At 38.5% G+C, this 26149-nt stretch overlaps 1 protein-coding gene across 6 annotated transcripts in view; it reads left to right on the top strand.

The window, feature by feature from the left end:
- LOC125346230 (cytochrome P450 2C18-like) overlaps positions 1–26149 on the top strand; it is a 262366-nt gene that overhangs the window by 126909 nt on the left and 109308 nt on the right. For 3 of the 6 annotated variants that reach the window (XM_048338622.1, XM_048338620.1, XM_048338614.1), the window contains 3 exons: positions 11915–12102; positions 14766–14907; positions 15596–16154. The exons of 1 other annotated variant lie outside the window; for it this stretch is intronic. In XM_048338622.1, the coding sequence (XP_048194579.1) occupies positions 11915–12102; positions 14766–14907; positions 15596–15777 (512 nt within the window). In that variant the 3' untranslated portion in view covers positions 15778–16154. Of the gene's footprint in view, positions 1–2623; positions 2829–4440; positions 4604–4763; positions 4914–7137; positions 7299–8770; positions 8948–9865; positions 10005–11914; positions 12103–14765; positions 14908–15595; positions 16155–26149 lie in introns of those variants that run through there. 2 more of the 6 variants (XM_048338613.1, XM_048338623.1) reach the window with 2 other exon arrangements.

Below are 26149 nucleotides of genomic sequence, written 5' to 3'. Positions count from 1 at the left end.
CTGCAGAGGCCATATCTCAAAATGTTAGTCTTAATTTCCTGGGGTCAAATTTTCTGACACTTACCTTATCTTTTGGTCTCACTGCTTCCCGATCTGTCAGTTTCGGTTCTGTTTATATCTTACAAACTTGCCACTAGGCAGGGGAAAGCGGTGGAGGAAAGCACAGGCATGGTAGTGGAACCAATGTGTAGGGAGCCCTAGAGAGCACCATGAGGCCCCAACTTAGAAGAGATACTGTTGCCTGCCAGCCATTCACAGGAATGAGGTTGTCCCAATATGGAGGAACCCAAGACAGAAGGAAACAAAAAAGATGTCACTTATATGAGGCAGAGTATGTAACCTTAATTTTGTGTTAAGTAAAAATTTAGATATCTGAGATGAAAGCAGCTTGATTGTGGTGTATGATCTGTTTTGTGTTTTGTTTTATTGTAAAAGTGATCTATAGAGGAGTACTGTTACATAAGTCAGGGAATGAGAATGATCTCTTTAATGTGTGGTTGAAATCTTTCAAAATATTTTATGGGGATTTTTACCATCCATGCATATCAAGGACACTGGTATTTGCTTTCTTGTGTGCTTGTTAACTAAACCTCATGTAATTTGATCTTTGTGCTGGTATATCATTTGTATCCTGTGAACCACACTGGTGGGCTGTTGATTGCAGGGGAGGTGCTGTGGATGTGGAGATGGTCCATATTGGTCAAATTCAGTTTGGCTCTAAACAAAAAACTCCCCTAAGATAAAATTCTACTAAATTTAAGAAAACAATTCAAGTCCCCAACTGTGCTCAAGGTGGTGACACTGCATTATGCTATGGCTCTAAAGAGCTCAATGCTGAAATCTTGCCAAGTGTTTGAATGGAGATGAGAATCTTTGGCAATGTTAAGGGAGAAGTGAACAAACTGAAAGTTCCAATCATTGTTCTAAGACTATGTTCTGTACTGAAACACTGATGACAATTCACTGCACTCTAAGTCTCTAACAATAACCCCAAAGACTAGACTGCTTGCTCTTAGTGATGGCTATGGTCTTTAAACTACTTTTTTTCTTTATTATATAATAAACTTAGGTCCAAGGAGGAGTCTTACCTCAGAAGAAAAAAAAAAAAGCACAGAACAGGGACACCTATCTCTTCAGAATGAAAAGTAGTCAACTCAGTAGAGAACACTACTGCAATTGTATCATCAAAATTAAGGTGGTTTTACTTTAGTTAACTAAAGTAAATTAAACTAAATTAATTAAAGTAAAGTAAACTAATTAGTTTGTGTGTGTTAGTATATGCTTATGTATTTGCCTATAGTATAGCATATACAGGAATGAAAATCCATGAAGTAAACCTTTCGAAGAATTAACAGTTTAACAAAATGATTATCAGGACATTAAAAAGAAGCTGTGAGGGAAGTGGATAGTGGAAGGAAGGTGGCTAAATAAAAAAGAGAAAATACAGCAGGAATTCTCAATGTACATGTGTGAGAAAGGCAGTGGGAATTATGAAATCAGTCTGGCAGAGGGTACAGACAGGATGGGGGAGAATAATAGAAGTGATGACTCAAGTTATAAAGATTATGAAAGCAGAATTTTTTCATCGGTCTGTAATTTCTTTCTGTGCACTATTTATCATTATTTATTCTACTAGTGCTGGACCATAACAATAGAAATTGTCTTCCAAAGGTGACTGCATAGTGAAACCTTATTGGCTCAAGGACCCTCTACTGGATTAGCAGAGCTTGACTAGTCTCCCGTATGTACTGAGATATTTCACCTCTGCAGTGATGAGAAGAGAGGAATACTAAAATTGCTTTTCAGTAACCTGTAGTGAAGCCATAGTGCACCATTGTGGCCATCAGAAAAATCCTAGTTCTCCCACTGATGAGCTTGTGACATCAAGAATTTTCTTGTTCTAACTGACTCTCCAATTCTCATTGGAAAATTATAAAGAAAAATCTGTCTTCTTGATGTGTACTGCATAATGGTAAGAGCCATGGACTTTTATTTCATGAGGACCCTTTTAAAGATTATTAAAGTGCTGAGAAAAATATTGTATTTTTATGTTTCGATTGATGTGATATTTAAAGAGGATAATAAGTAACTGGAAAGCTTCTATTACTGAAAACAAAATATCTTGGTTTTGAAAAGTAAAAATATAATTTTGAAATGAAACACTCATAGAATATACAAAAGTCAGTAAAATTATAAATTGTAAACTGCCCATTATGTTGAAAATTCAGAATTTTGATTATTTTTCTATATCAGATCATTTTCATTAGCCTGGGATTCCTTACTGGTAAAATGTTCATCTGCATGTGCTAGGTCCTGGACATGATCTCTAGCACTGAGAATATGTTTTGTGTAACATCTTGGAGTTCCTTTATCTTGCCTACCCATTTGAAAAGTCTCTGTGACATTTTCCCCCCTAACATTAACTAACACCATGTCACCTGTTCAGTAAAAGCAAGCCAGGATCTCCAAAGAGAATTTCCCTGGAAAAAAAAATTCAAAGAACTTCACGTTTTAACCTTTACTCCTTAAGACTGGGACAAAGATCACTCCAAAGAGACCTGCACATGTAGCTGACTGGTTAATGAGTTTCAAAGACATATATAAATTGACAAATGGTGGGTTTGAGTTTGCACTTGTCCTTGCCACAAGGGAAGGCTAACATGGATCTGGTGGTGATCTTAGTGCTCAGTGTCTTCTGTCTGCTTCTCCTTTCACTCTGGCGACAGAGCTCTGAAAGACAGAAGCTCCCTCCTGGCCCAACTCCTCTCCCAATTATTGGGAATATCCTACAGATAAACACAAAAGACATCAACAAATCCTTCACTCATGTAAGTACGTCTTATCCTCTATAGGCTTACAAAAAGAAGCAAATTGATTTTAAAATAAAAATGTATGACTGCAGGCAAACTATTATTAGACATTTGTGAAACAAATGCCCCTGTGAAACTTTGATGCACCTGTTACCGTTTCCATTCGTTTTGATCAGAAAGTAAAGGGATAAAGTAACATATTTTTCTGATGAGAGAAATACTTAGATCCTGGTGGAGAAAAATAAAAATCACAAGTCTGGCATTGTGAGTGATTCTCTTCTTCTGTGTCTTACAAACATTTACTATGGATTTCTGATGAAAGTTAATGGTAAGTCATGTATTAGCCATGCACATTTGTTCAGAAAGTTGAACTGCTGTGAGGATCAAAGTATGCTTGATGTTAATGAAAAAAAAGTTAGAGCCTGAAACAACATAAGAAATAAAAGAAGGAAGCAATAAGTTATCATCCAATTGGTGGTCTGGGCATCTGTTTGGATGGTCCCCTATCACTTATGTGGGCCCATGAATGCTGCAGGGAAGAAAAAATTGCTCTTGCAAGGGATACCACATGCCACAGTACTGCTTCTTTAGTGCTGTTCTCTAAGTCTTTTATACCAGTAGACCCAAACTGGACTAGGGAAATAAATCACTCATGATACGTAGAAAGACAGTTATGTAAAAAGACAGTTTTCTTTCAGCTCATTGAGAGACTAAAATCCAGAGGATTGTAGCTGGAGGTTGCATCTCCAAAATAACCAGCAAAAAATCACATTGCACATATGGCTCAAGTAGTCAAGTACCAGACTAACAAATTGGAAGCTCTGTATTCAAAACCTGTGCACCAACTACAAAGAAAAACAACCTAAAATTACAGATTTCTAATGTTCACCTCTGTGTTACTGAGTCAGGATCTATTTATAAGTTTTTCTGAAGCAGCCACCTGGTATTAATGTAGGTAAGGTGGAGGATGATTCATTGAACCAACATTTTATATTTAATAAAGAGTGTTTAACTAATTAATTTTGGTGTACTAAAATGGATTTAGAATTCTTTGACCTTCATTTGTTTTCTTTGAAAAAGATTTTACTAGTCCTGCTGAATGCATCATTGTAAGGATTAGTTGTGATCTGTTCTGTGTTCTAAACACACAGGCCATTTTGTGGCATAATATAGGCCACCCATGAGCAACAATTCAATTTTTAAAAGGTATAAACATCTGAAGCTGTGTTTGGTACAGAATTAAAGTGCAATGATAACTGAACATTGGTGGCTCATACCAGTAATCCTAGCTACTAGGAGGCTAAGATCTGAAGATCATTGTTCAAAGCCAGGTTGGGTAGTAAAATACATGAGAATCTTATCTCCAGCAAGAAAGCTGAAGTGGAGCTGTGACTCAAATATAGAGCATAGGCCTTGAGTGAAAAAACCAATTGAGAGCACAAAGCCATGAATTCAAGCTCCAGGAATCACACACACACACACACACACACACACACACACACACACACACACAGCCAAAAACCCCACATCAACGATGATATCAATTTGAAACAGGAACTTGAATCAGGCACAGTATATGTGTCAAATACAAATTCCTTCAGTAATGCTTGCAATTCCTTTCTATTTCCAGTTCTCCAAAGTATATGGCCCTGTGTTCACTCTGTATTTTGGCATGAAGCCCACTGTGGTGCTGTATGGATATGAAGCAGTGAAGGAAGCCCTGATTGATTGTGGGGAAGAGTTCTCTGGGAGGGATGTTTCCCCAATGACTGAAAAAATTCATAAAAACCTTGGTAAGTGTGTGTTTCCATGTGTGTGTAGGTGTGTGTGTCACTGAGATGGAAGAGGGTGGACCACAAGTATTTGACAAGTTGACCAGGCAGAGCAGTAGCCCCCCTGCTGCCTCTGCTTTCCCTGAGAGTGTCCTCTTACCTTCAGATCTCCTTCTTTCAGGAATCACCTTCAGCAATGGAAAAGTATGGAAAGTGATGAGACGCTTCTCCCTCATGACTCTGAGAAATTTAGGGGTGGGCAAGAGGAGCATTGAAGGGTGTGTTCAAGAGGAATCTCAAAGCCTTGTGGAAGAGCTGAAGAAAACTAAAGGTGAGTGACCATTTATCCTGCTAATTTTAAATTTTAATTTGTCCTGTGCCGTAAATAGTCTTCTCTGATGTGGTCCTTGGGTTCATTTCAGAGGTGATGGAAGCTTCCATTCTGGGCCCTGGCTGTGAGCTCATGTGGAGGATGGATGGTGTGAAGCAGTGATTAAAGGGAGTGTTTGGTTTGGTGTAAACCAACTGAACAACTCATGGGGGGGAGAGGGAAAGGGGGAAGCGGAAGGGGGAATGAGAGAGGAGGTAAATAAAAAAATTGTTATTGTAAAGATGAAAAAAAAGGGAGTTTTTGTGTCTCTGTGCTATGTGTACAGCCATGACTATGTGTCCAATGTGGTTATGAAATTCTTTTCATCTCATGTTGTTCCTAGAATTGTTTCTCTTTCTTCAAATACACATTATGAAACAGATTATGAGTTTATTTTCTGAAGATTAATGAGTTATGCCTTTCCTTTAGTATAAATGTAGGTAAGCCATTCCAGATCATTTTGCTAATGCTTACTTGGCAAGTTATTAAGGTGGAGATGGCTTAGAGAGGAGGAAACCAGGTGATTCCTGCACTTGATTAGATCCACCATGTTGTTAACTGCTTTACAAATACATCTCCCAGTTCTACCAGATGATAGGAATGATACAGTGTTCTGGTTTCGGTGCTTGGCTATATCTTTATTCAGTTCTGCTTAATTATATCTGTAGTTCAGCACAATCAAATTTTAGCATTTATTTGTTATTACTTAGTCTCTCTTAGCTTGATTAATTTGCTTTGAGTGAATGTATACTACAGCAAATGAGGAAACAGAAAAACGACATTTTCTAAAACCATTCATTCAACTATGCTTCAGCTAAATAACTCTTTGTCTTTTTAAAGTATATTCTGACTATGGTTTCAGAGTTGTGCATCTTACTTCACTATGTTTTTTGGACTTTTTAGAAATTTATAACAAAACCACCATTCACTGACAACTCCAATTACCTACGTAATATTTTTCAGAATGTATTTGGTGGTCCGATTTCAGATGAATTCAAAAGAAAATATAAAAATAATTATTTCCTGGCAATCACATGCTTACTTCATTTACAAACACACACCCACAACCAGCAAGGCTTAAAAATTACCCTCTACCTATGTGCCTGAAATAAAGGTTCTTTAAAAAAATTAAATCCATGACCTTTTTTCTAAGAACCTAGTACATGAGCAGCGTTTTCAACAGATTTTATATTTTTAATGAACATTTATTTTCTGGATGACATTCATTCATTATTCAGAATACTTAACTTAAACCACTTCTCCTTAGTGTTGATAGAAGTGAATTGGGGAGAGTTTTACTTACAATTATCAGTTAAATTTTCACATTTTTATAGTGTAAAAAACCTATAAAATGATGTTTTATACTTTAATTTTCTTACCTGTAAAAGAATAGATTTTTCTTAAGAGATAAACAAAAATTTTAAATTACTGGGACACACTGCTCACTTCTTGGATAGATTGAATAACATCACAGTATTTTTACATCAACTTTGTGGTGTATATTAAATTTGAAGTTTAATTAGGGATATGGACATTTACTTCAAAATGAAGGAATTCATTATTATAATTGTTTTTCTCTCTTTTATGCATTCAAAGGAAAAGTAATAAGACTAAATTTGTATCATATATATATATATTAGCCTTATATGGGATTTTTAAAGCAAAATTTCTTAGTTTATTTTAGAGTAATAAATCCATCTTCTACTTACCATCCTTGGTAAAGAAGTTTCACTACCAACATGTCATGAATGCATCCTGCAATTTTTCTTTCAAACGTCTGACCTCGGGCACAAAACCTGTCTCGTTCTCCTTTACTATTCACATATATTGTCCCATAACTTCACTCACAGGTGTGATTCTGGTCTGAGTATTTCACCTATTGTTTTAGAAACTCTTTTTCTTTTTTTCATAATACCAGGCAGCATCTATTAAGAGAGTAAATCCAGTGAGTAGACAGTGAATGTGTTAAACTCCATGATTTAATCAGAAAGCTTATAATGGCCACACTTAGGTTGAAAGTAAAAGTGAAAGATTGATTGAATAAATGCCTTATAATTGGCTCTTAAAGGAGAATTTATGGATAAGACAGTATTTAAAATTACCCAAATACCTTACCTATTAATAAGGAAGTGTGCTTTCTGTCTGTGTTAATCACATTTTAAATGTTTGTTTTTTTATTCTTCAGGCTCACCCTGCGACCCCACTTTCATCCTGAACTGTGCTCCCTGCAATGTGATCTGCTCCATTATTTTCCAGAAACATTTTGATTATAAAGATCAAGATTTTCTTACCTTGATAGAAAAATTCAGTGAAAACGTTAAGATTCAGAGCTCCCGACAGATACAGGTGGGGCCAAATTCTTTTATTCCTGATCCCAAACCATGATGAGTTTAGGTGATGCTTCCAAGTGTCTGTATGTATGGAGTGGTGAAAAGAATGTGTAGCCATCACAGGCCTGCCCGAGGCAGCATCAAGTGAGCCCCTTGGAAAGACTTCGTAGTTTCATATTTTAGACCAAGAGAAAGTGAGGCACAGATACTGGGCTGGCTTATAAACCTGTAGGCTACTTGTTCATGGTTTTGATCCTGAAGTCCCACGTGCTTGTGTCCCTGCCCAAAGGTTATCCTGACATTCTGTGGTTATTCAGATTCCTTTTAAGGCTTTAAAGCTCAAGGTTTTGAAACTTTCTTCCAATTCACACTTAGACTCTTCTTCATTACTCATATGAATTCAGGAAGATGGTATCTTCTTACAGGATGGGAGAATGTTTGAGATGACAAAAGCCACCAGGAATTGTGATGTAGGATAGGGTGATCAATCTGCAGTTGGCATTCGAGCTACAAAGGTCAGTGGATTAGGGATGGCAAAAAGATTGGATTTCTGGAGTATAAACCATAAAATATCAATATGTCTCTATGATGAAGTGGTATGTACTCTACCATTTCTAAGTAATTCTTGTGTGATCTTGAAAACCTGTTTAATTGTTCTGGGATACAAAAGGTTCCAAGGCATCATTGACTCTCCAAAACATTCATTCTGGGTTATGTTTGAAACAGCAGGTACTATAGCTGGTGGTGGTGTCCTACAACTGTCACCCCAGCCTTCAGTATGTAGAGACAGATGGACCACAAGGTTTGTGTTGGTGTGAGACATATAAACAAAATTCTTGTCACAAATAACCCAGCAAACAAATAGCAGGGATTCCTAGATTTGTATTCTAAATTGATCTAGCCCAGATTAATCTGCCTTGTTATCTTCCTAATGTGATTCATATTAACTGTACCATCTTGCATTATGACATTGCAGAGAAGAATTGAGTCAATTGATAAAAAGGTTTCAGGAGGAGTAACGATGATTTATTGTGTTAGGAAATGGTTTTCATCTTTGAGGCTGTTGTCAGAACTCCCTTCTACAACTCTTTTCTACAGGCATAGAGAATAACTAGCTGGTTCTAAGAAATATTTTACCTCAAGATAGATCCCACCATTTTCCCATATATACAGCTGTAAATTCTAACAAGGATTTTTTATAAGCTATCATCCTCATCTTTTTGTTTTGATGTGCCAATCCTAGGGCTTGAACTGAGGACTGTGGCACTGTCCTTGATTTTTATTTTTGCTCTAGTGGTTCTACCACTTGAGCCTCAGCTGGCTTTTTGGTGATTTAGTAGCAATAGGAGCCTCAGACTTTGCTGCCCAGGCTGGATTTTTGCCATGATCCTCAAGTCTCAGCCTCCTAAAAAGCTAGGATTGCAGGCATGAATTGCTAGTGGCTGGCTCATCTTCAGCTTTTTAGGATGTTTTTCTCTCTTTTTGTAGATCTTAGATGTGTTCCCAGCTCTCATTGATTACTTTCCAGGAATTCACAACAGAGTACTTAAAAATTTTTCTCAAGTGAATAGCTATATTTTAAAGGAAGCAAAAGAACACCAAGAATCACTGGACATGAACAATCCTCGAGACTTTATTGACTTTTTCCTGATACAAAGGGAGCAGGTAAAGTATGAACATCAGCTCAGTTAGTTGATTACTTGGGCAACATGTGGTTTATTTTGTAGTGCTTTATATACTAGGATTGTTTAAGTGATGTAGTCAGTATTGCTTGAAAAGCCCACTGTACCTCCTTTGTGTAAGAATCTCCATTAAGTATTGTGGAAGAATTAAGTTAAACTAACAAATCATTAGAATAGATTGACCCAGAATAGATTGACCCTTTTTCCTCTAGAGAAAATGTAGCCAAATGTGGTGGTGATATATACGTTCATCTCAATTGATGGGGGCTCAGTCAGGAGCTGCTTGCTAGTTTGAGGGAAATCTGGGCTACACAGTAGGGACTTATAAAAATGTTAAGTGAGAGGTGAGAGGTGGAATAGTAGTGATAATCTAGCTGAAGAGAGAAACAGTAAACTCAGAAGGTAACAGCAAATAAAATTGAAAGCAATATACAAAATGCCTTATCTATGCAGACTTATCAGCACCTATAGTAAAAGGGACAAAAGAGAAGAGTACCTCTTCTGAGGGGAATTACTACGTGTGTGATGTAATACACCTGGAAGTATCTGCTGTCATGGGGAGGAGAAGAACTTTAAGAAGGGCTCAATCCTTCTTTATAACTGTGTCTTGAATAAGAGGGAGGACATAGAATATCAGGCAGACAGAGCCTTTGGCTGGTACCTTTTGGAGGGAATGGATTTGTTGCATGGTTTACACAGTTGCAAAGAGTTCCATGAATGGAAATTTCAGGCAGGCAAAAATAAGAGTGTAGGTCATAACATGATGGTCCATTGATCTACAGTCTGCCGTTTAATTTAGGTTGTGTTGGCTAACCATAACAGTGTGGGTTATTTGGGATTCACTAGGATTCAAAATATTGGCAAATGATTTGACAGATAATAGAACCAAATTATTCCGTAGGACAAGAATAATCAAGACTTGTTCACACTTGACAACTTGGTAATCACTGTGTCTGATTTGTTAGTGGCTGGGACAGAGACAACAAGCATAACACTGAGGTACGGTCTGCTGCTCCTGATGAAGCACCCCCACATCACAGGTATGAACACAGCTAAGGAAGGATGTTGGGAAGCTGCTGCTACTGTCCTTCATCGTGTTTGTCTTAGAGGAATGTCACTATTTCACCCTGTACCACCCACTGAAATTGAGAGGATGATTTTGAACAGAAGGCAGCATGACATTCAGAAACACAATATAACTCTGGTGTCGTGTCTGGGTTTCATGGGAAATTGTATTTGTGAGTGTATGTATGTGTGTATATGTGTGTTTTCGTGTGTGTGCATGCAGGTCTTTGTTGGTATGGGGGCTTGAATTCATGGCCTAAATACTCTTAGCTGTGGGGTGTGTGTGTGTGTGTGTGTGTGTGTGTGTGTGTGTGTGTGTGTGTGCATGTTTATATGCGTGTGTGTGAGTGTGTGTGTGTGTTTTCTTTTGCTGTTCCTGGGCCTTGAACTCAGGGTCTGGGAGCTGTCTCTGGGCCTCTTTGTGATCAACAGTAGTGCTGTACCACTTGTGTCACAGCTCAACTTCTCACTTTTTCTGAATAGGTTATTATATTTAAAAGTCTCATGGACTTCTCTGCTGGGCCTGCTTCAAACTGTAGTCATAAGATTGCATCTTCTTGAGTACCCTAGGATTATAGACATGAGCCACCAGCACCCAGAAGAGAGTGATTTTTTTGACTGTCATTACAAAAATAAATTGGCCTGGGATTTTAAATGATTTTATTGTAGAAAAACCCAGCTTACATAGCATTTAAATTTTTTCAGATTTTTTTTCTTTATCCTGATCATTCTAAACTTGCATTAGGGAAAACGAACCTCTCCTTATCAATGTATAAGTTCAAACCACTCTAAAGAACATATCTTTCTAAAATAATTTCATTTATTTTTTCTGAAGTCTGTATCATCAAAGCTTCTGCTCAAAATATAAGAAAAATGTCAGGGAGAGGGTTAGTATTTTTATGTTTTTCACATACCTTGTGCATCAGCAGTGAAATCTTCTTTTCTGTCAGTATTTCATAGAAATGAGGATCACTTAATTACAAATGCATTCTGTCCTTTAGAGTAGGAAGACAGGAGAAATGGAAACACATCAAGTGTACAGCGTATTATTGAAAGATAGAAAGTAGATTAAAAGATTAAAATTAACTAAGCATTGAGGTCATGATACTTTAACAAATGTCAAAGGAAAGAACTTTAGGAAAGAACAGGAAGCTGTCTCTTTACTAGTTTGGAAACAACACTTGTCCAAAACATCATCAAATGAGTTTGATGGATTCTCCTTACATCTCTGTTCATAGTGACTGATTTTGTACCACACAGCAAAGAGAAACTTGTTCTTTGCAGGAATTGAATTTGAAAGTGCTGTTCACAGGGAGCTTGGGCAGTGACAGGAAAGAAAAGTGGAGCATAGGGCTGAACCGGCATGTCTGGCAATGGTCCAATCCTTGAATTCTCCATCTTGCCTCCTGAAATTCAGGAGCCAGATCTAGTGAAGCACTGTGGAGTTCAGACCTTCATATTTTTCCATTTTAGTAGAAGATTCTCTCCAAGTGTTCTGCAATGTAAGTGTATTATAAACATCTGCCCAAAACACAAATGCACAGGTCACCAAGATTGAATGAGAATTCTGAAAAAATTCAGAGGAATATCATTGAGTCAAACAAAAATATTTCTAAGTACTCCCTCACATAACACACACACATACACAAATACATTAATATTTAGTGTTAAATCTCATGCATCATTTTGATAGACAATTTGTATTTTAGTCCAATTTTATCTTGCAGTTTTTATCGTATCATATTGTGTGTCTAAATATACTTCTAATCATATAAATTACTGATGTGTAATATTGTTGATGTGCTTTCCTCATTTCCATGTAGTGTTGAAATTCTGAGAGGACACTGTTCTCCCAGTCCATCATTTCTTTATTGTATATTACCAGCTAAAGTCCAGAAAGAGATCAACCATGTGATTGGCAGGCACCGGAGTCCCTGCATGCAAGACAGGAGCCAAATGCCCTACACAGATGCTGTGATCCATGAGATCCAGAGATATGTTGATCTCATCCCTAGCAATGTGCCCCACGTGGTGACCTGTGATATTAAATTCAGAAATTACTTAATTCCCAAGGTAATTAACTTGCTTCTGTACAGCACTTAGGGTTTTGTGTAGTTTTCAGTTTTGTATCTGGCATTATAACTCTTTGAAATTTGTTTTGCCTTCTCAATATTATTTTGGCTACTCTTACATGTTTACATTTTCAGATAAACATTAAACATTTATCTTATTTGTTTTCCAAAACGTGCTTCTGTGACTTTTCTCATAGTAACAATATGTCTCTAGAGGCATATAAAAAGTATTAAATATTTGACCCATTGATACTTCTGATTCATGAGTCACTTTTTTTCACATTTATTGGACACTTCTTTATTTTCTCAGTCATGTTTTGTTTTCAGTCCAGTGGCTTTATTTTTTCTTGAGATTTTTTTTTAATTGGAGGAGGGGATTCTTGTGGTAGTCACTATCATCACTCTAAAAACATCCCTGAAATACTCAACTTAAAATAGAAAAGATTTGGGCTGGGGATATGGCCTAGTGGCAAGAGTGCCTGCCTCATATACATGAGGCCCTGGGTTCGATTCCCCAGCACCACATATACAGAAAATGGCCAGAAGTGGCGCTGTGGCTCAAGTGGCAGAGTGCTAGCCTTGAGCAAAAAGAAGCCAGGGACAGTGCTCAGGCCCTGAGTCCAAGCCCCAGGACTGGCCAAAAAAAAAAAAAAAATAGAAAAGATTTCTTTTAACTCAGTTTCAGTCAATGGTCAATTGACTTTGTCATTTCTGGACCCATGCATACTGAGTTAGAATATCTTGGCAAGGAGAGTGTGGTTGAGCAAAGTGGCTCACATTATGGTGAACAGGAAGCTGAGTAAAGCAGATGAGAGGCCTGCTGAAGATATTATCTCCTGGAAAGTGGAGCTGTAGCTCAAGTGGTAGAGCGTCATCCTTGAGCATAAAGCTAAATGGGAGTGTGAGGCCCCAGTTCAAGCATTAGAACTAGAGCACACACAAAAATCTAGCTCATCTTATGTCCTTCTACCCAGAATCTACCTCCAACTTTCCACCATCTTCGATAAATCCACTCAATTATCAGCATCCTGGTTAGATAAGAGCCCTTATGTATACGTGGATATTTTAATGGTATCCCTTCTAGGGACTGGAATCCACTATTGATTCCTTTTGTTCTCATACTTTTTTCCATCTAAGTGTCATCATTCATCAATTTATCTCTGAGCCCTGATCTTACAACTGATACAGTTTCCATAAGGCCTTTCATTTGAGTTTTTGTTACTTGACTTACTGCGATTCGCTGTTCAAGATTTTTGTGGTTCTTTTTCAAAATTTCTGTGTAGGTTTATACAGTCTATTTAGGTTGTATTTTTTTCAGGATGTCAATTCTGTATTACCAATATCCATAGGTACTCTCCCCTTTTCACATCTATGTCCCGTCTGCCACGTTGTCATGTGATCTCTCCTGGATGTATTGTTTTACTCTGTGAGACACTACCCAAAATCTTTGGGTTTCCTCCAGTCTCTCTTCAACTTACCATTTCCCCACAGTAACCCCACCTTCAATGCTGCTACCTTTCAGCTGGTTTTATTCTACCTATTTGATAAGTGGTCAAGTTGCTACATGCCTCCAAAATGTTCTATCTTTCAAACTTGTTTCTTTTCTAAATTATTTTACAGCCTTTTTTCTGCTTTGCAGTTCATTACCCAATTAAGGAACAGATATATAGTATTGCTATTTTGTCCTTTTAATGTGTTCTTAGCAGGAACAGTTCTGGCTTTTATGTGATTGTTTTGTCCATCAGTATATAGAGCTTCCTGAAGACTTTACACCAGCAGTAATATAAAATATTCCTTAGGCCAAGTTTGTGTTACTGTGTCCTAGACATTACATTCAAATGACAAGCCACTAAAACATATTATTGAGATGTAGAAAAATGTCACCTCTGTCATCATTGGTTACACTAACTTCCTTAGCTATAATGTGGTCTATGCCAGATATCTCCATTTCAAAGGCCCTTCTTTTATATATAACAAATTAAAAAAAACCCCTATAACATACTATTTTAAGCCCATGTATAAATCCTGCTTCCTAAATCACTTCACTCAACTCTATTTTAGTTTTAATTGATGATTTGGGGCTGAAATGGTGGTAGTTATTCACAATATTACAAAAGATTTTGAATTTCATCGCAGATTATGTTTACATTGGCTTTATCTATAATAAACTTCTCTGAGATTTAAAATTGGTCAAAAATGTGTGGTAGTGATAAACACTCAACAACATTGTGCTTTTAGATTTGCTATCAGTCCACAGAGAACAGTGTTAGCTACTTCAAATGTCTATGTTCAGAAGTTCTAGGAAGAAATAATTTAGACATTCCCCATGCAATTAAACATTTCCATTTGAATCTCTAATATCCCTATAAATTGTATGAAAACTCCAGGAGGGAGGACAGGCACCGGTGTCCAACTTTGAGGACAAGAACAAATTCAGAAGCCTTGACACCAAAACCTAAGTGCTCATTACTTCAAATGCTTGTGGAAGTCACTTGAACAAGATGTGGCCACAAATCTAAGTCATTTCATGATCTGTCTTAATAAAAAATGACACTGCCTTTTTATTTGTCTTCTTTGATATAGAGAATATTAAACTATGGGATTTCTATATTAGCTTTCAGCACTATGAGTTCGTTACCACTTTTTCCCTGTCTTTTTTTCCAGGGCATGACCATATTGCCATCTCTGACATCTGTGCTGTATGACAGCAAGGAATTCCCTAACCCAGAGGTGTTTGACCCTGGCCACTTTCTAGATAAAAGTGGGAACTTTAAGAGGAGTGACTACTTTATGCCTTTCTCATCAGGTAATAGGAGGTCATTTGTGGGTATTTCAGATATTTAAAGATCCAGTGGAACTTTCATGATAACAGCTTTGGTGCTGATAGAATAGCTATGTGTATATAAGAATCCAGCTATAAAGCTGAGGAAAATAATAGAAGGCAAGATTTTATTTCTATGGGAATCACTAAGTGTGTAAGGAGGAAATTAAAAGTCACCTGTATTTTAGGTATAGTATAATAAGAGTGATTCTTAGCTACAGAGAGTCTCATGGTATCAAACGTAAATGCTCATGGTGCCTGGGAGAACGACCAAATGAGTTCACAACTAGACCTGAGATAGAAGAGGTCAAGAATCAGTATAAAGCATCAGAAATAGGAACCCCAAGTAATGTGGTAATTTGTTTTTTTTAAAGGTGAAAATTTGAAGTTTCAAGAGAACAATTAAAATATGAGAGTATTAGATGAAAAACATTTACATGAATTTGATATTCAACCAAGATCTTAAACAAACCATTTGTTGAGATCAGATGTGCAGACCAAGTCTGTCAGTTCTTTCCCTTTTGTCTCTCTAATCATCCATTCATCCGTCCACTCATCCATCTACCCAGTACATTATCATCACTGTTGTGTGGTCTTCTCATGTCAGTTACAAAGGGAATGTGGTCACAGTTATACCTGAAGATTAACTATTTTCTTTGTGTTTCATATTCAGGCAAACGGATGTGTATGGGTGAGGGCCTGGCCCGCATGGAGCTGTTTTTATTCTTTACCACCATTTTACAGAACTTCAACCTGAAATCTCTAGTTGACCCAAAGGATCTTGATACCACTCCAGTTGTCAAAAGAGTGGTTTCTATGCCCCCCAAGTACCAGCTTTGTTTCATTCCTGTCTGAAGGAGAGCAGACTCTCTAGCCATTGCTGTGCTATCACCTGCATCCTACCTTTCTGGGAATCATTCACCTCCTCCCCTCTGCCACATCCCCACCCAGGATGCCTTCTCTGTCCTACCTTTATACCTCCTGATTTCTGCAAGATCCATGGAAGCCGCAACCTCCATTATGGAGAGGTTCTTATGTCACTGCATAAGTGTATCTGCTATTCCTTAGGTTCTACACTACATGTAAAGTATTGAAAACATCATGCCTTAATCTTTACTGGATGGTCAATTATTACCACATTAGCACTTTAAATGAGCAAAAAGATCAGAATGTGATAATACACAGCCACCTCTGTCTTGCATGTCCTGAATAAAAAGCATTATTCATTTCAATCAGTTGTCAATCCTTCTTACCTTTAAGCTTGATGTGAGTAAGGAATCAAAGAAAATATTTTTTTGTAATTATAATAGTAAACACAGAGATGGTAAAGGAAAAGACAAAGAATGTGTTTGACAGAGTGTCATATATAATGGACTGGGAAGACAGAAATTACATGGAGCAACAGATCCAATCTGGATTGAAATATTCCAAGTAGCAGCCATTAGGAGAAATTAGCATTGTTAGAACACGTATCCTTGCTTTGGTGTTTCTGTGCACATAAAATAATGGCCTGAGATATGCTTTTTACTACATGTTCTCACCTTTGAACCAAGCATAAACAAATGCTTCCATATTTTTATTTGTATATTCTCTGTGTGACTTGTTTTCTCTCCAAACACAAGGTCTCCTGCAACCCTCACCTAGCTTTTCTATTTTTCAGCTGTCCTTCTTTCTTTCTTTTCTCCCTCTGTGGTTTTGTCTTGTTTCTCTATGCTTTCTGTGGTATGGTTTGAACGCGTGTTCTTGTGCATACTGGGCAGGTGCTCATCCACTCGGGCCGTGCTGCCACCTGTTTGTGCTCAAGGTTATTCTTGCCATATGTCTCAAAGTTTTTGCCTGGAGCCAGTGTTGGACTACAGTCCTGCCGTCTATACCTCCCAGGAAACTGGGATTATGGGTTCATGCCACCACACCCAGCTGATGTGATGAGATGGTGTCTCACTAACCTATTTCCTGGGGTGACCTCAAATTCCAAAACTTCTCCACCTATTGATTTACTGGGATTATAGGCATGTGCTGCCCACCCACATCAAGAAAGTTGTGTTTCAAACAATACAGATATGAGAGAAATGTAATGACCTTGATGTTATTATCCACATTCCATCTCAAGTATACTGCAATGAAAATCTAATGCATCTCAAATTCTACTAATCATTTCCTCTTCTGTGTTGAGGTACATGAAATGAGACATTATTCTGGCAGTTAGTCTTTCCTAGTTCATTTCCTAGAGGAAGCTACTTTGTGTTACCATTCATGGTAATAATTAGGGTTTGGTTGCACTTATATGTCACTACATATGTCCTTATTACACAGATGTGTATAATATGTACCATTTGCACATTTAGAATAAATTTAACGTGATTCCTTATAAAATTGGCCTTGTGGTCCATTTTGTAAAATGAAAACACAGCTCCTATGAAGGAATGTTCCATGAAAGTCCTCAGAATGAAATAGGAAATTAGTTGAATGGTGAAAACAGAAGAGGAAAGAAAAAGTTACTAAATAATAGCTTAAAAATTAAAACCGGAAATTAAAATGATATTATGAACTTATTCAAACTTTCCTTACTGGAAATGTTAGAAAATGTGTGGCTAAATATATGCTCTGTACAGATACATGGCCCAAATCTCAACAATGTCCTGTCCTGAGGGTCTCATTTCTACTTGTGTTCTTCCTCCATCGTAACCACCCCAGACTCTCTGTGCTGCAGCATTTCCTGTGGTGGGATTCACAGTCTCTGCTTAGGCTCCTCTGCTGTGTAGCTTGAGGATGTTTCCAAGCCTCCTTCTCCTAGGGCAGCCATCCACACAAGGACTCTTGCAGCCTCTGGCTTCTTGGCTGCAGATTCATTTCCTTAAGCTTAAATGTTTGTTGCTCCCTGCCAGCAACACAAGTTTTGTCCTTTCTTTCCACGGCCCTTGCAACTGATTAAAACCCAATTTCTGTGATAAAGTGTCCTACGCACTTCCAGACAGTGATTTCTTCGTGCTATATTGAAGTATGGATATTGGGTGTAACTGGTGTTATCATGGTATCTTGATGGGTGATGGGGACTTTCCAAAAACTCTTAGAGGTAAAATTCATTTTCCCAGACCTGCTCCTAAATGATCAATGTGCCTGAATTCTTACAAGCAGATGGGACTGCTAGACCTGTACCAGGAACTCAGGAGACTCTTTGAACTTTCCTGTGACCCTGCCCCTAACCATTACTCTAGTTAAGTGCCCCCACCACTGCTGCCATTGTGCCATGTCTTGTGTATCCTGACTCTCCCAAGTTACCATGGCTTCTCTCTCCAACTCTCCATTCGAGCGGATCTCATTTGTTGACATTGTTTTTCCGCTCTTTCTTTACTACCCTCATGGTTCAGTTTCCTAATAGCATTAACTGCATTTGATGCTACAAGTCTTTGGGACATGAGTCTACCTGCAGTTACTGGCTTTCTGATGAAGACTTCTGACTCAACCTCTCAAAATGTGGCTTCTCTGTATATTCCAATCGAATTCCTGTATAACAATAGTAGGTATTTTATGTGTTGTTACATATAAAAATAAAACCAATAAGTCTACTAAGCAGTTGGAAAACTCTTATTATTGAGAACTTGTAGTATCCTGCCACCCAGGTGGGACTCGAACCCACAATCTGATATACTGGCCACCCCAGTGGGACTCCAACCCACAATAAAGTCACCAGTGCTCAGTCATTTGGGCTAGGACTCTTTATTTCACTGTGCACAGTGTCTGTTTGCCACCATTGGGATGGTGAAGAACAGCCCTGGGCCTCAGTAGGGCTGAGTTTTTAAAGGCGAAAATCACACAGGCAGGTGGTGAGGTAAGTTAGGCAAAGCAAGCAGGCAGACATACAGAAGCAGAATTGGCGGTTAGTGATTACAAACAGCAATTTTAATTCCTTAAGCTCTGGTAAACGAAGCAATCAAAGCAGTAAGTCCTTTAGGCTAGCAAAAATCTCTGTTCAATTCTTGGTTCTGGGTGTGACTATCATTTACCTATTTTAACTTCTTAATTAACCTTAAATCTTTCTCTTTCTGGAACTTCCCCTAAACTAAAACATGTAAACTGAGTGATCTTCCTCATTCCTTTCTTTTGCCAAGGATAGGCAGCTCTAGGTCAAACTGCTTTTGGCTCCTGTTACTCAGTTTAAGTTTGCCCTTCCCCAGGCCCACTACCTTATCTAAGCCTGCTGTTTCTAGGGACTAAAAAAAGGGGTTCCCCTACACTTTTCACTTGGTTTCCATAGATATCCTGTAAATTTTCTGAATTGTGACTTTAAAACTTTGTCATTTGAAACTCTTGGAGAGTTTGTGGAAACCAAGTGAAAGGTGTAGGGGAGCCCCCTTTTTGAGTCCCTAGAAACAGCAGGCTTAGACAAGGTAGTGGGCCTGGGGAAAGGCAAACAAGCTGAATAACAGGATCCAAAAGCAGCTTGACCTAGGCAAATGAAAGGAATGAGGAACACCACTCAGTTTAGGGGAAGTTCTAGGAAGAGAAAGCTTAAGGCTAAGACCAGTCACACCTAGAACCAGGATGTATTGCTTTGATTGCCTTGTTTACTGGAGTTTACAGGAATTGTTTTGCTTTGATTGCTGGGGTTTGTAATCACTAACAGTAATTCTGCTTCAGTAATTGCTTTGCCTAACCTGCCAGACCTCCTGTGTGCAATAAATGTGATTCTTACCCCATGACCACCTGCATGTGGTACATGTGATTCTTACCCCATCACCTGTGAGGGGTACATGTGATACTTGCCTTTAAAAAGCCCAGCCCCATTTGGCCCCTGTGCTGTTTTGTCACCATCCCAGTGGTGGCAAGCAGACACTGTGCAGAGCTAAATAAAGACTTCTAGCCTGATCGACTGAGTGCTGGTGATGAATTTTGTGGGTTCGAGGCCCACCTGGGTATCTGGTATGCAACAATATTTACAAAGTCATAATTACCCACTTGTAAATTAGCTGGGAATTTAGAATTTTCATCAGTCTTCTTGACTCAAGTGATTAAATTAGGTTTTAAAAATGAAAGTTGACCATAAGTTTTCTGGAATCCCAATGGCAAAATACATGTTTTCCCTTTGCATTATAGAGCCATATGGTCAATGCTAGAAAACAAAACTCAAGTCACAAACTTTTGCCAGCAATAAACAAAACTTAATAGAATCTCCACACTTGAGCTAACATAGATTAACCAGAAAAAAAACCAAAAGCCTTTGAAACAATTTTGGTAGAGACACATTAGCAAGCACATTGACCTTTGAATACTTGCTAGATGAGTGAAGGAGTGAGCTTGGTGGAAGAATGCAAGGTCATGTGAAAATCCACCATGTGACCTTTGTCTTTTCCCGGATATTAATGTCCAGGGCCAGTAAAGAGAGTTGAGGGAGATACCCAAACCAGATTTTTTAAGGGAAGGAGGCAGTGCTTCTCTTATATGAGTGAGAGAGAGAAAGACAGAGAGAGAGAGAAAGAGAGAGAGAGAGAGCGAGCTTGAAGTGCTCCTACTACATTTATAAGACAAATCAAGTTATCTTTCCAGAGGAGATGGCTGGAGGCTGGCTTATGCCCACTGAGTTAGCCTCACACAGATTGAGATCCTGGTTGAGGAATTTTTTGTTGCTCTGGGCATCCCTGGGACACAAAAGAATTCCTAGTAGAATATGACTATGTCTCAAGGGGTCATCACCCCATGAAATAAGTCAATGGGAGCATTCCCTGGCCAGTTGCCTGTTTTTTCAAGCATCAAACAAAACTAGGCAGGGAGGCTGGTAGAGACAGAAGGTCAATGCTCACCCTTGCAGATCCAATCTTGAGGGATGCAGAAGTGTGAAATAGCAGTCAAAAAAGAGTAAAGGTCACTTGCTCCAAGGAGGTTTGGGAGGAGGGCCAGGGCCAATCACCTGTATGGGGAAGGGTTGTCCAAACCATACCACTCCTCTGGGGTTTTGGCACCAGGATGTAAGAAAAGAGGCAAGAAACCAATATGGGCTCAAAGCTATCCTGGGGAGACAGACCTGTGAGGCTGCTCCAAGCAGGAATGGAGGCAGAAGCCCTGGACAAGTGTGGACAGAACTTAAAATTTTAGGGGGCAGTCACATGGGTCACATAACATGGACTGTGGGAATTGTGAGGGAGAATCAGTTTCAAGAAAGTGTTAAGAAGGTGTTACATGAGCTACAGGAATTGGGTTGGGGGAAGCCACATTCCAAGGAGTAAAATGAGACTGTTGCAACTGGGGCAGGACCTGGAAAACAACCCAGCATTGAGGAAGTAGAAACTTCACATGTTTTTGTAAACAGTTGGAGACACAGGGTGTACAAGCTGATTCTGGGACCTTAGAGAAAACAAACAGAAAGAACAAAATAAAAATAATAAAACAAATTTAAAACATTTATTTATTTGGGCAGGGGTCTTATGTCTCTCCTATGTCTGCTATCCAGTCTCCTGATGGTACCTATGGTTTCCTTGTGGTGGTCAGTTTTCCTTGTGGCTTACTTGGTTCCTCAAATCAGCTTGTTTGAGCAGGCAGGATAAAGTTCTGTCTTACAGACTTACTGTCTTTGTGTCCCTACTCCCAGATTAATTTAGTGGCAGAGCAATCTGCTTTGTGTATAATGCCATAGGGAGGTGGCTGGTTTCTGTAGCCTGTTGTTGCTCTGAGCTGACTTGAGTGTGGCTGGGGTTGTAGCCTGTCCCGGATCAGTGGCTTTTCTCAGAGCCAACTAACTCCTGATACTCTTTTGGCCCAATCTGGCGTTACTCTCAGCTTGTACAGCCTGTCCAGTTTTTATGGTTTTAAGGTTTTCCAGTGAGAGTTTTACAGACTTTTGGCTTTTTAATTCCTGTAGCCAGCTAAACTGCCAGTTTGACTGTGAATGATAAAATGTTCTAGTTACTGGAAGGAGGCAACTGCCTCTCCTTGAGTTCAACAGGTAAAGCAAATTGTCCCTCCATAAGAGGAGGGAGTTGTCCCTCCCCTGAGTAGAGCTCTCACTGGTCAGATTCCTTTGCCTTGTTGAATAATGGCAGTGCAGTCCCTGCTTCTCCTGCTCCAGTTATCTGCTAGCTGTTCTGTCAGGGTCTATGCCAGTATCAAAGATGGCATTCTGTTCAGGTTGCAGGGAGGGGGAGAGCACTGTTCGGTGGGAAGGGGCATGAATGTCTTTTGTGGGGCTACTCATGCGCTTTCCCTTGGTGTTTTGGACCCTCTGTGATCTGTGTTCCTCTGTGGTCAGCAGGACTTGGATTTCTGCTCCTAGTCATCTCGTTGGCACTTGAGAGCTGAGAAGGAAGCTCTAGGTTTAGTCTTTTTGAGGAACCTCCACACTGTTTTGCAGAATGGTTGAAGAAGTATACATTCCCATCAACAGTGTACTAGCATTTGCTTTTGGCCACATCCCCTCCAGCATCTGTTATTGTTAGTTTTATTGATAATGGCCATTCTAACTGGGGTGAGGTGAAATCTCAATGTACTTTTGATTTGCATTTCGTTTGTGGCTAGAGATGTTGAACATTTCTTCATTTGTCTGGAGGGCATTCTTATTTACTCTTCAGAGAAGTATCTTTTTAAGTCTTTAGACCACTTACTAGTGGGGTGGCTGTTTCTTTCAGGATTTGTTTTTGGGGATTTAATTTTTTGAGTTCTAAGTTTATTTTAGATATGAGGCCCTTGTCTGTTGTATAGCTTGTGAAGATCTTCTCTCAGTCTGTGGGCTTTCTATTTATCTTGCTAGCAATGTTCTTTGCCATGAGGAAGTTCTGCAGTTTAATGTAATCACATTTATCCAAACTTTCTTTGATTTGTTGTATTTCTGGGTCTTTATTAAAAAAGTTTCAACCTGTGCCAAGGAGCCCTAGTGTTCCTCTATCCCTTCCTGTAATATTTCAGGGTATCTGGTCTTACATTGGAATCTTTGATCCATGTGGAATTGATTCTGGTGCAGGGTGACATATAAGGATCTACTTGGGTTTTCTGCACTTATAGTTAATTCTACCAGAAAAAATTATTAGAGATGCTGTCTTTTTCTATCTGATCATTTTTACTACCTTATCAAAGATTTGGTGGCCATAGGTCTATGGGTCCATTTCTGGATCTTCAATTCTATTCCATTGGTCCTCAGGCCTATACTTTTGCCAATACTAAGCTGCTTTTATTACTATGCCTTTGTCATTTCCTGCTTTGACTTAAAAGACATACTAATTTCATTCTTAGGGACATTTATGCTACTGTCTAGCCCATGAATTAACACTCATACTTGTGGAGATTTTTGAAATTAGGAGATATAAATGAAGAAAATAGTGTTCTCAAAAATATAATTTCATTGTTTCAATTTTATTCCCCTTATTTTATAATATTTTATGATAACATAGAATAAGTATGAAGTAGTTGTGATAATATACTTTTAAGGCCTTAAATAAAGGTATTTTATTTCAATATATAAAGTATATTACAGGTACATTAATAGTTTTTGTGCATTTTTTTGTAAAAAGAAGTTAACCTCTATGGCTATTAAAATGCATTATTAGACTACTTAGTAGGCAAATGATGTATGCATATATTAAAGTATAAGTATTCCATGGGGCATATTATATATATATATGTACATATATGTACATGTATATATGTATATATGTACATATATGTACATATATATAATATGCCCCATGGAATATGGAATATATATGTACATATATATATATATTTACCTCAAATCTCATTGAGATACATTACCAAGCTATATGTAGCACTGAATTTCTCTGACCAATGTGCTACTTTCCTTCTCTTCCACCATTTCTTATTTATGTCTCAACCAGCAAGTGAAGGAAGAGATTGACCATGTGATTGGCAGGCACCGAAGCCCCTGCATGCAGGACAGGAGCCAAATACCCTACACAGATGCTGTGATTCATGAGATCCAGAGATACATTGATCTCTTACCCATGAACCTGCCCCATGCAGTAACCCAGGACATTAAGTTCAGCCGTTACCTCATTCCCAAGGTAGGCTTGTTTCTTCTATGCTGAGCCTCCACAGGCAGCCTGAGTTCCTGAGTTCACTGTGGGAATCTGCTCCTCCACAATGCATGAGAGAGCTGCAAAAGTCTCACAGTTAGCTGCCCAGGAGAGTTTGTGATATGGGGAAGTGTGGGGTTATATATCCATGCAATGATAGCCCTGGTATCCAGCACTGTGAAATTTCCAAATTTGTTCTGCTCCTTAGTTTTGTTTGTGGGTTTCGTTTTGGCTATGCTTAGTTTTTGTATTTCCAAACATTGTACAAGTTTATGTTTATCAACTTTCCAAAATGTTCTGCTGGCATGTTTAATATACCTATAGGAAAATTACATATATAGGATAAAAATGTTACTTTGATTTCTTAAATTCATGAATAATTCATGTTTCCAATTTACCTATGCTTTAGTTTATTTTCCAAGTAATAGTTTGTTTTCAACACAGTGGCTTACAAATATATTCATAGACTTTGTCTACATACTGATTTTTCCTGCTGTTATTACTTTATTTTATTTATTTTTTGAGTTTTGTTTTTTGTTAATTTGTTTTTTTGGTCATGGGGCTTGAAATTTTGGCTTGGGCACTGTCCCTAAGCTCTTCAGTTCAAGGCTAACCCTCTACTACTTGAGTCACAGTGCCACTTCCAGTTTTCTGGTGGTTGATTGGAAATAAGAGTCTCATGGACTTTCTTGCTCTGGCTGGATTTGAACCGCAATCCTCAGATCTCAGCTTCCTCAGTAGCTAGGATTACAGGTGTGAGCAACCAGCGCCCAGCTTTATTGTTTTATTTTATTTTTGTTTTGGGTCATGAACTTGACAGTTGTGCACTGTCCCTGAGCTCATTTACTCAAGGGTGGCACTCCACAACTTTGCTTCACAGGGCCACTTCTGGTTTTCTGGTGGTTAACTGGAGATAAGTCTCAGGGACTTTCCTGCCCAGGCTGGCTTTGAACTACTATCCTCAGATCTCAGCTTCCGGAGTAGCTAGGATTACAGGTGTGGTCCACTATATATATATATTATCATATGTATAATAATCATATAATTATATAATATATAACATTATATTATATATAATACATGTATGTACATATACATACACACACACACACACACACACACACACACACACACACACACACCCTTCTCTGTGTGTATTATTCCCAGGGCACAACCATACTGACATCACTGACATCTGTGTTGCATGACCATAAGGAATTCCCCAACCCAGAGATCTTTGATCCTGGCCACTTTCTTGATAAAAGTGCTAATTTGTTTTTTTATAAAGTGATTACTTCATGCCTTTCCCATCAGGTAACAAAATTTTGTTTCTGTATCTCAAGGTAACTTTGGGGTGGGGTTCAGTTGGAACTTATAAAATGCCTCCTTTGAGGCTGGTATATTTGTACTCATGATGAGGAACAGCGCTCTCAGTGCCCATGAACTTTCCTTGTTCATGACACATTGTCACTGTTTGACCAGAGTAGAGGGGCTTAAGTTTGTCTGCGCATTTCTTCCAAGTTGACCAAGCTAACACATAGATCCTTCGCATTCTTTCTTTTTGTACATTGGATGATCTCTTCCTAAACCGTTAACCTCATTTAGACTTTCTTCACTCAGAACAAGAAAGATGATCTAATCACAGGAACCTCCCACATCTTTCTGTGGCACTTGTCACCCCCAGGCTCTTCCATAGAATGAAATGTCTCCCAAAAGACACAGAAGAGCATGCCAGCAAGGGGAAAATAATCAGAGATTGCCGGACTACAGGATTCACGTGTGTGTGTGTCGGGGGGCGGGGGGAGAATTAACCAATTTATCTCTTCCCCATAGTCCAATATGAAACAGAACACAGAGGAAGCAACATTATAAGACATTTGAGGTACTTCAAAGGGGACCAAGAGTAGATAGAAGACAGTTTGCAATTCACAAAGCTCTGAACTCCAAACCACAGGACCCTAACTCAATACTAATAGATTGTGATGGCTCTTTTGTGGATTATTTACCTCATTCCCGGTGAGTATTCCCACTCTCCTCTTCATGTCATGATACAAACAAGGGTTTTTGAAGTGTTTTATAGTAAATAAATGAGATACGACATACTGTATATTCCAAGACATGTATTTAGTTACTTGATTAAATCCCATATGGTATATACAATTATTACAACCTACCATGGAGCTTGTTGCCAGTGGCTCTTGCCTGTATCA

Source organism: Perognathus longimembris, chromosome 2 (assembly GCF_023159225.1).
Source record: "Perognathus longimembris pacificus isolate PPM17 chromosome 2, ASM2315922v1, whole genome shotgun sequence".
Lineage (NCBI taxonomy): Eukaryota > Metazoa > Chordata > Mammalia > Rodentia > Heteromyidae > Perognathus > Perognathus longimembris.
This window is presented reverse-complemented; position numbering and strand designations above follow the sequence as displayed.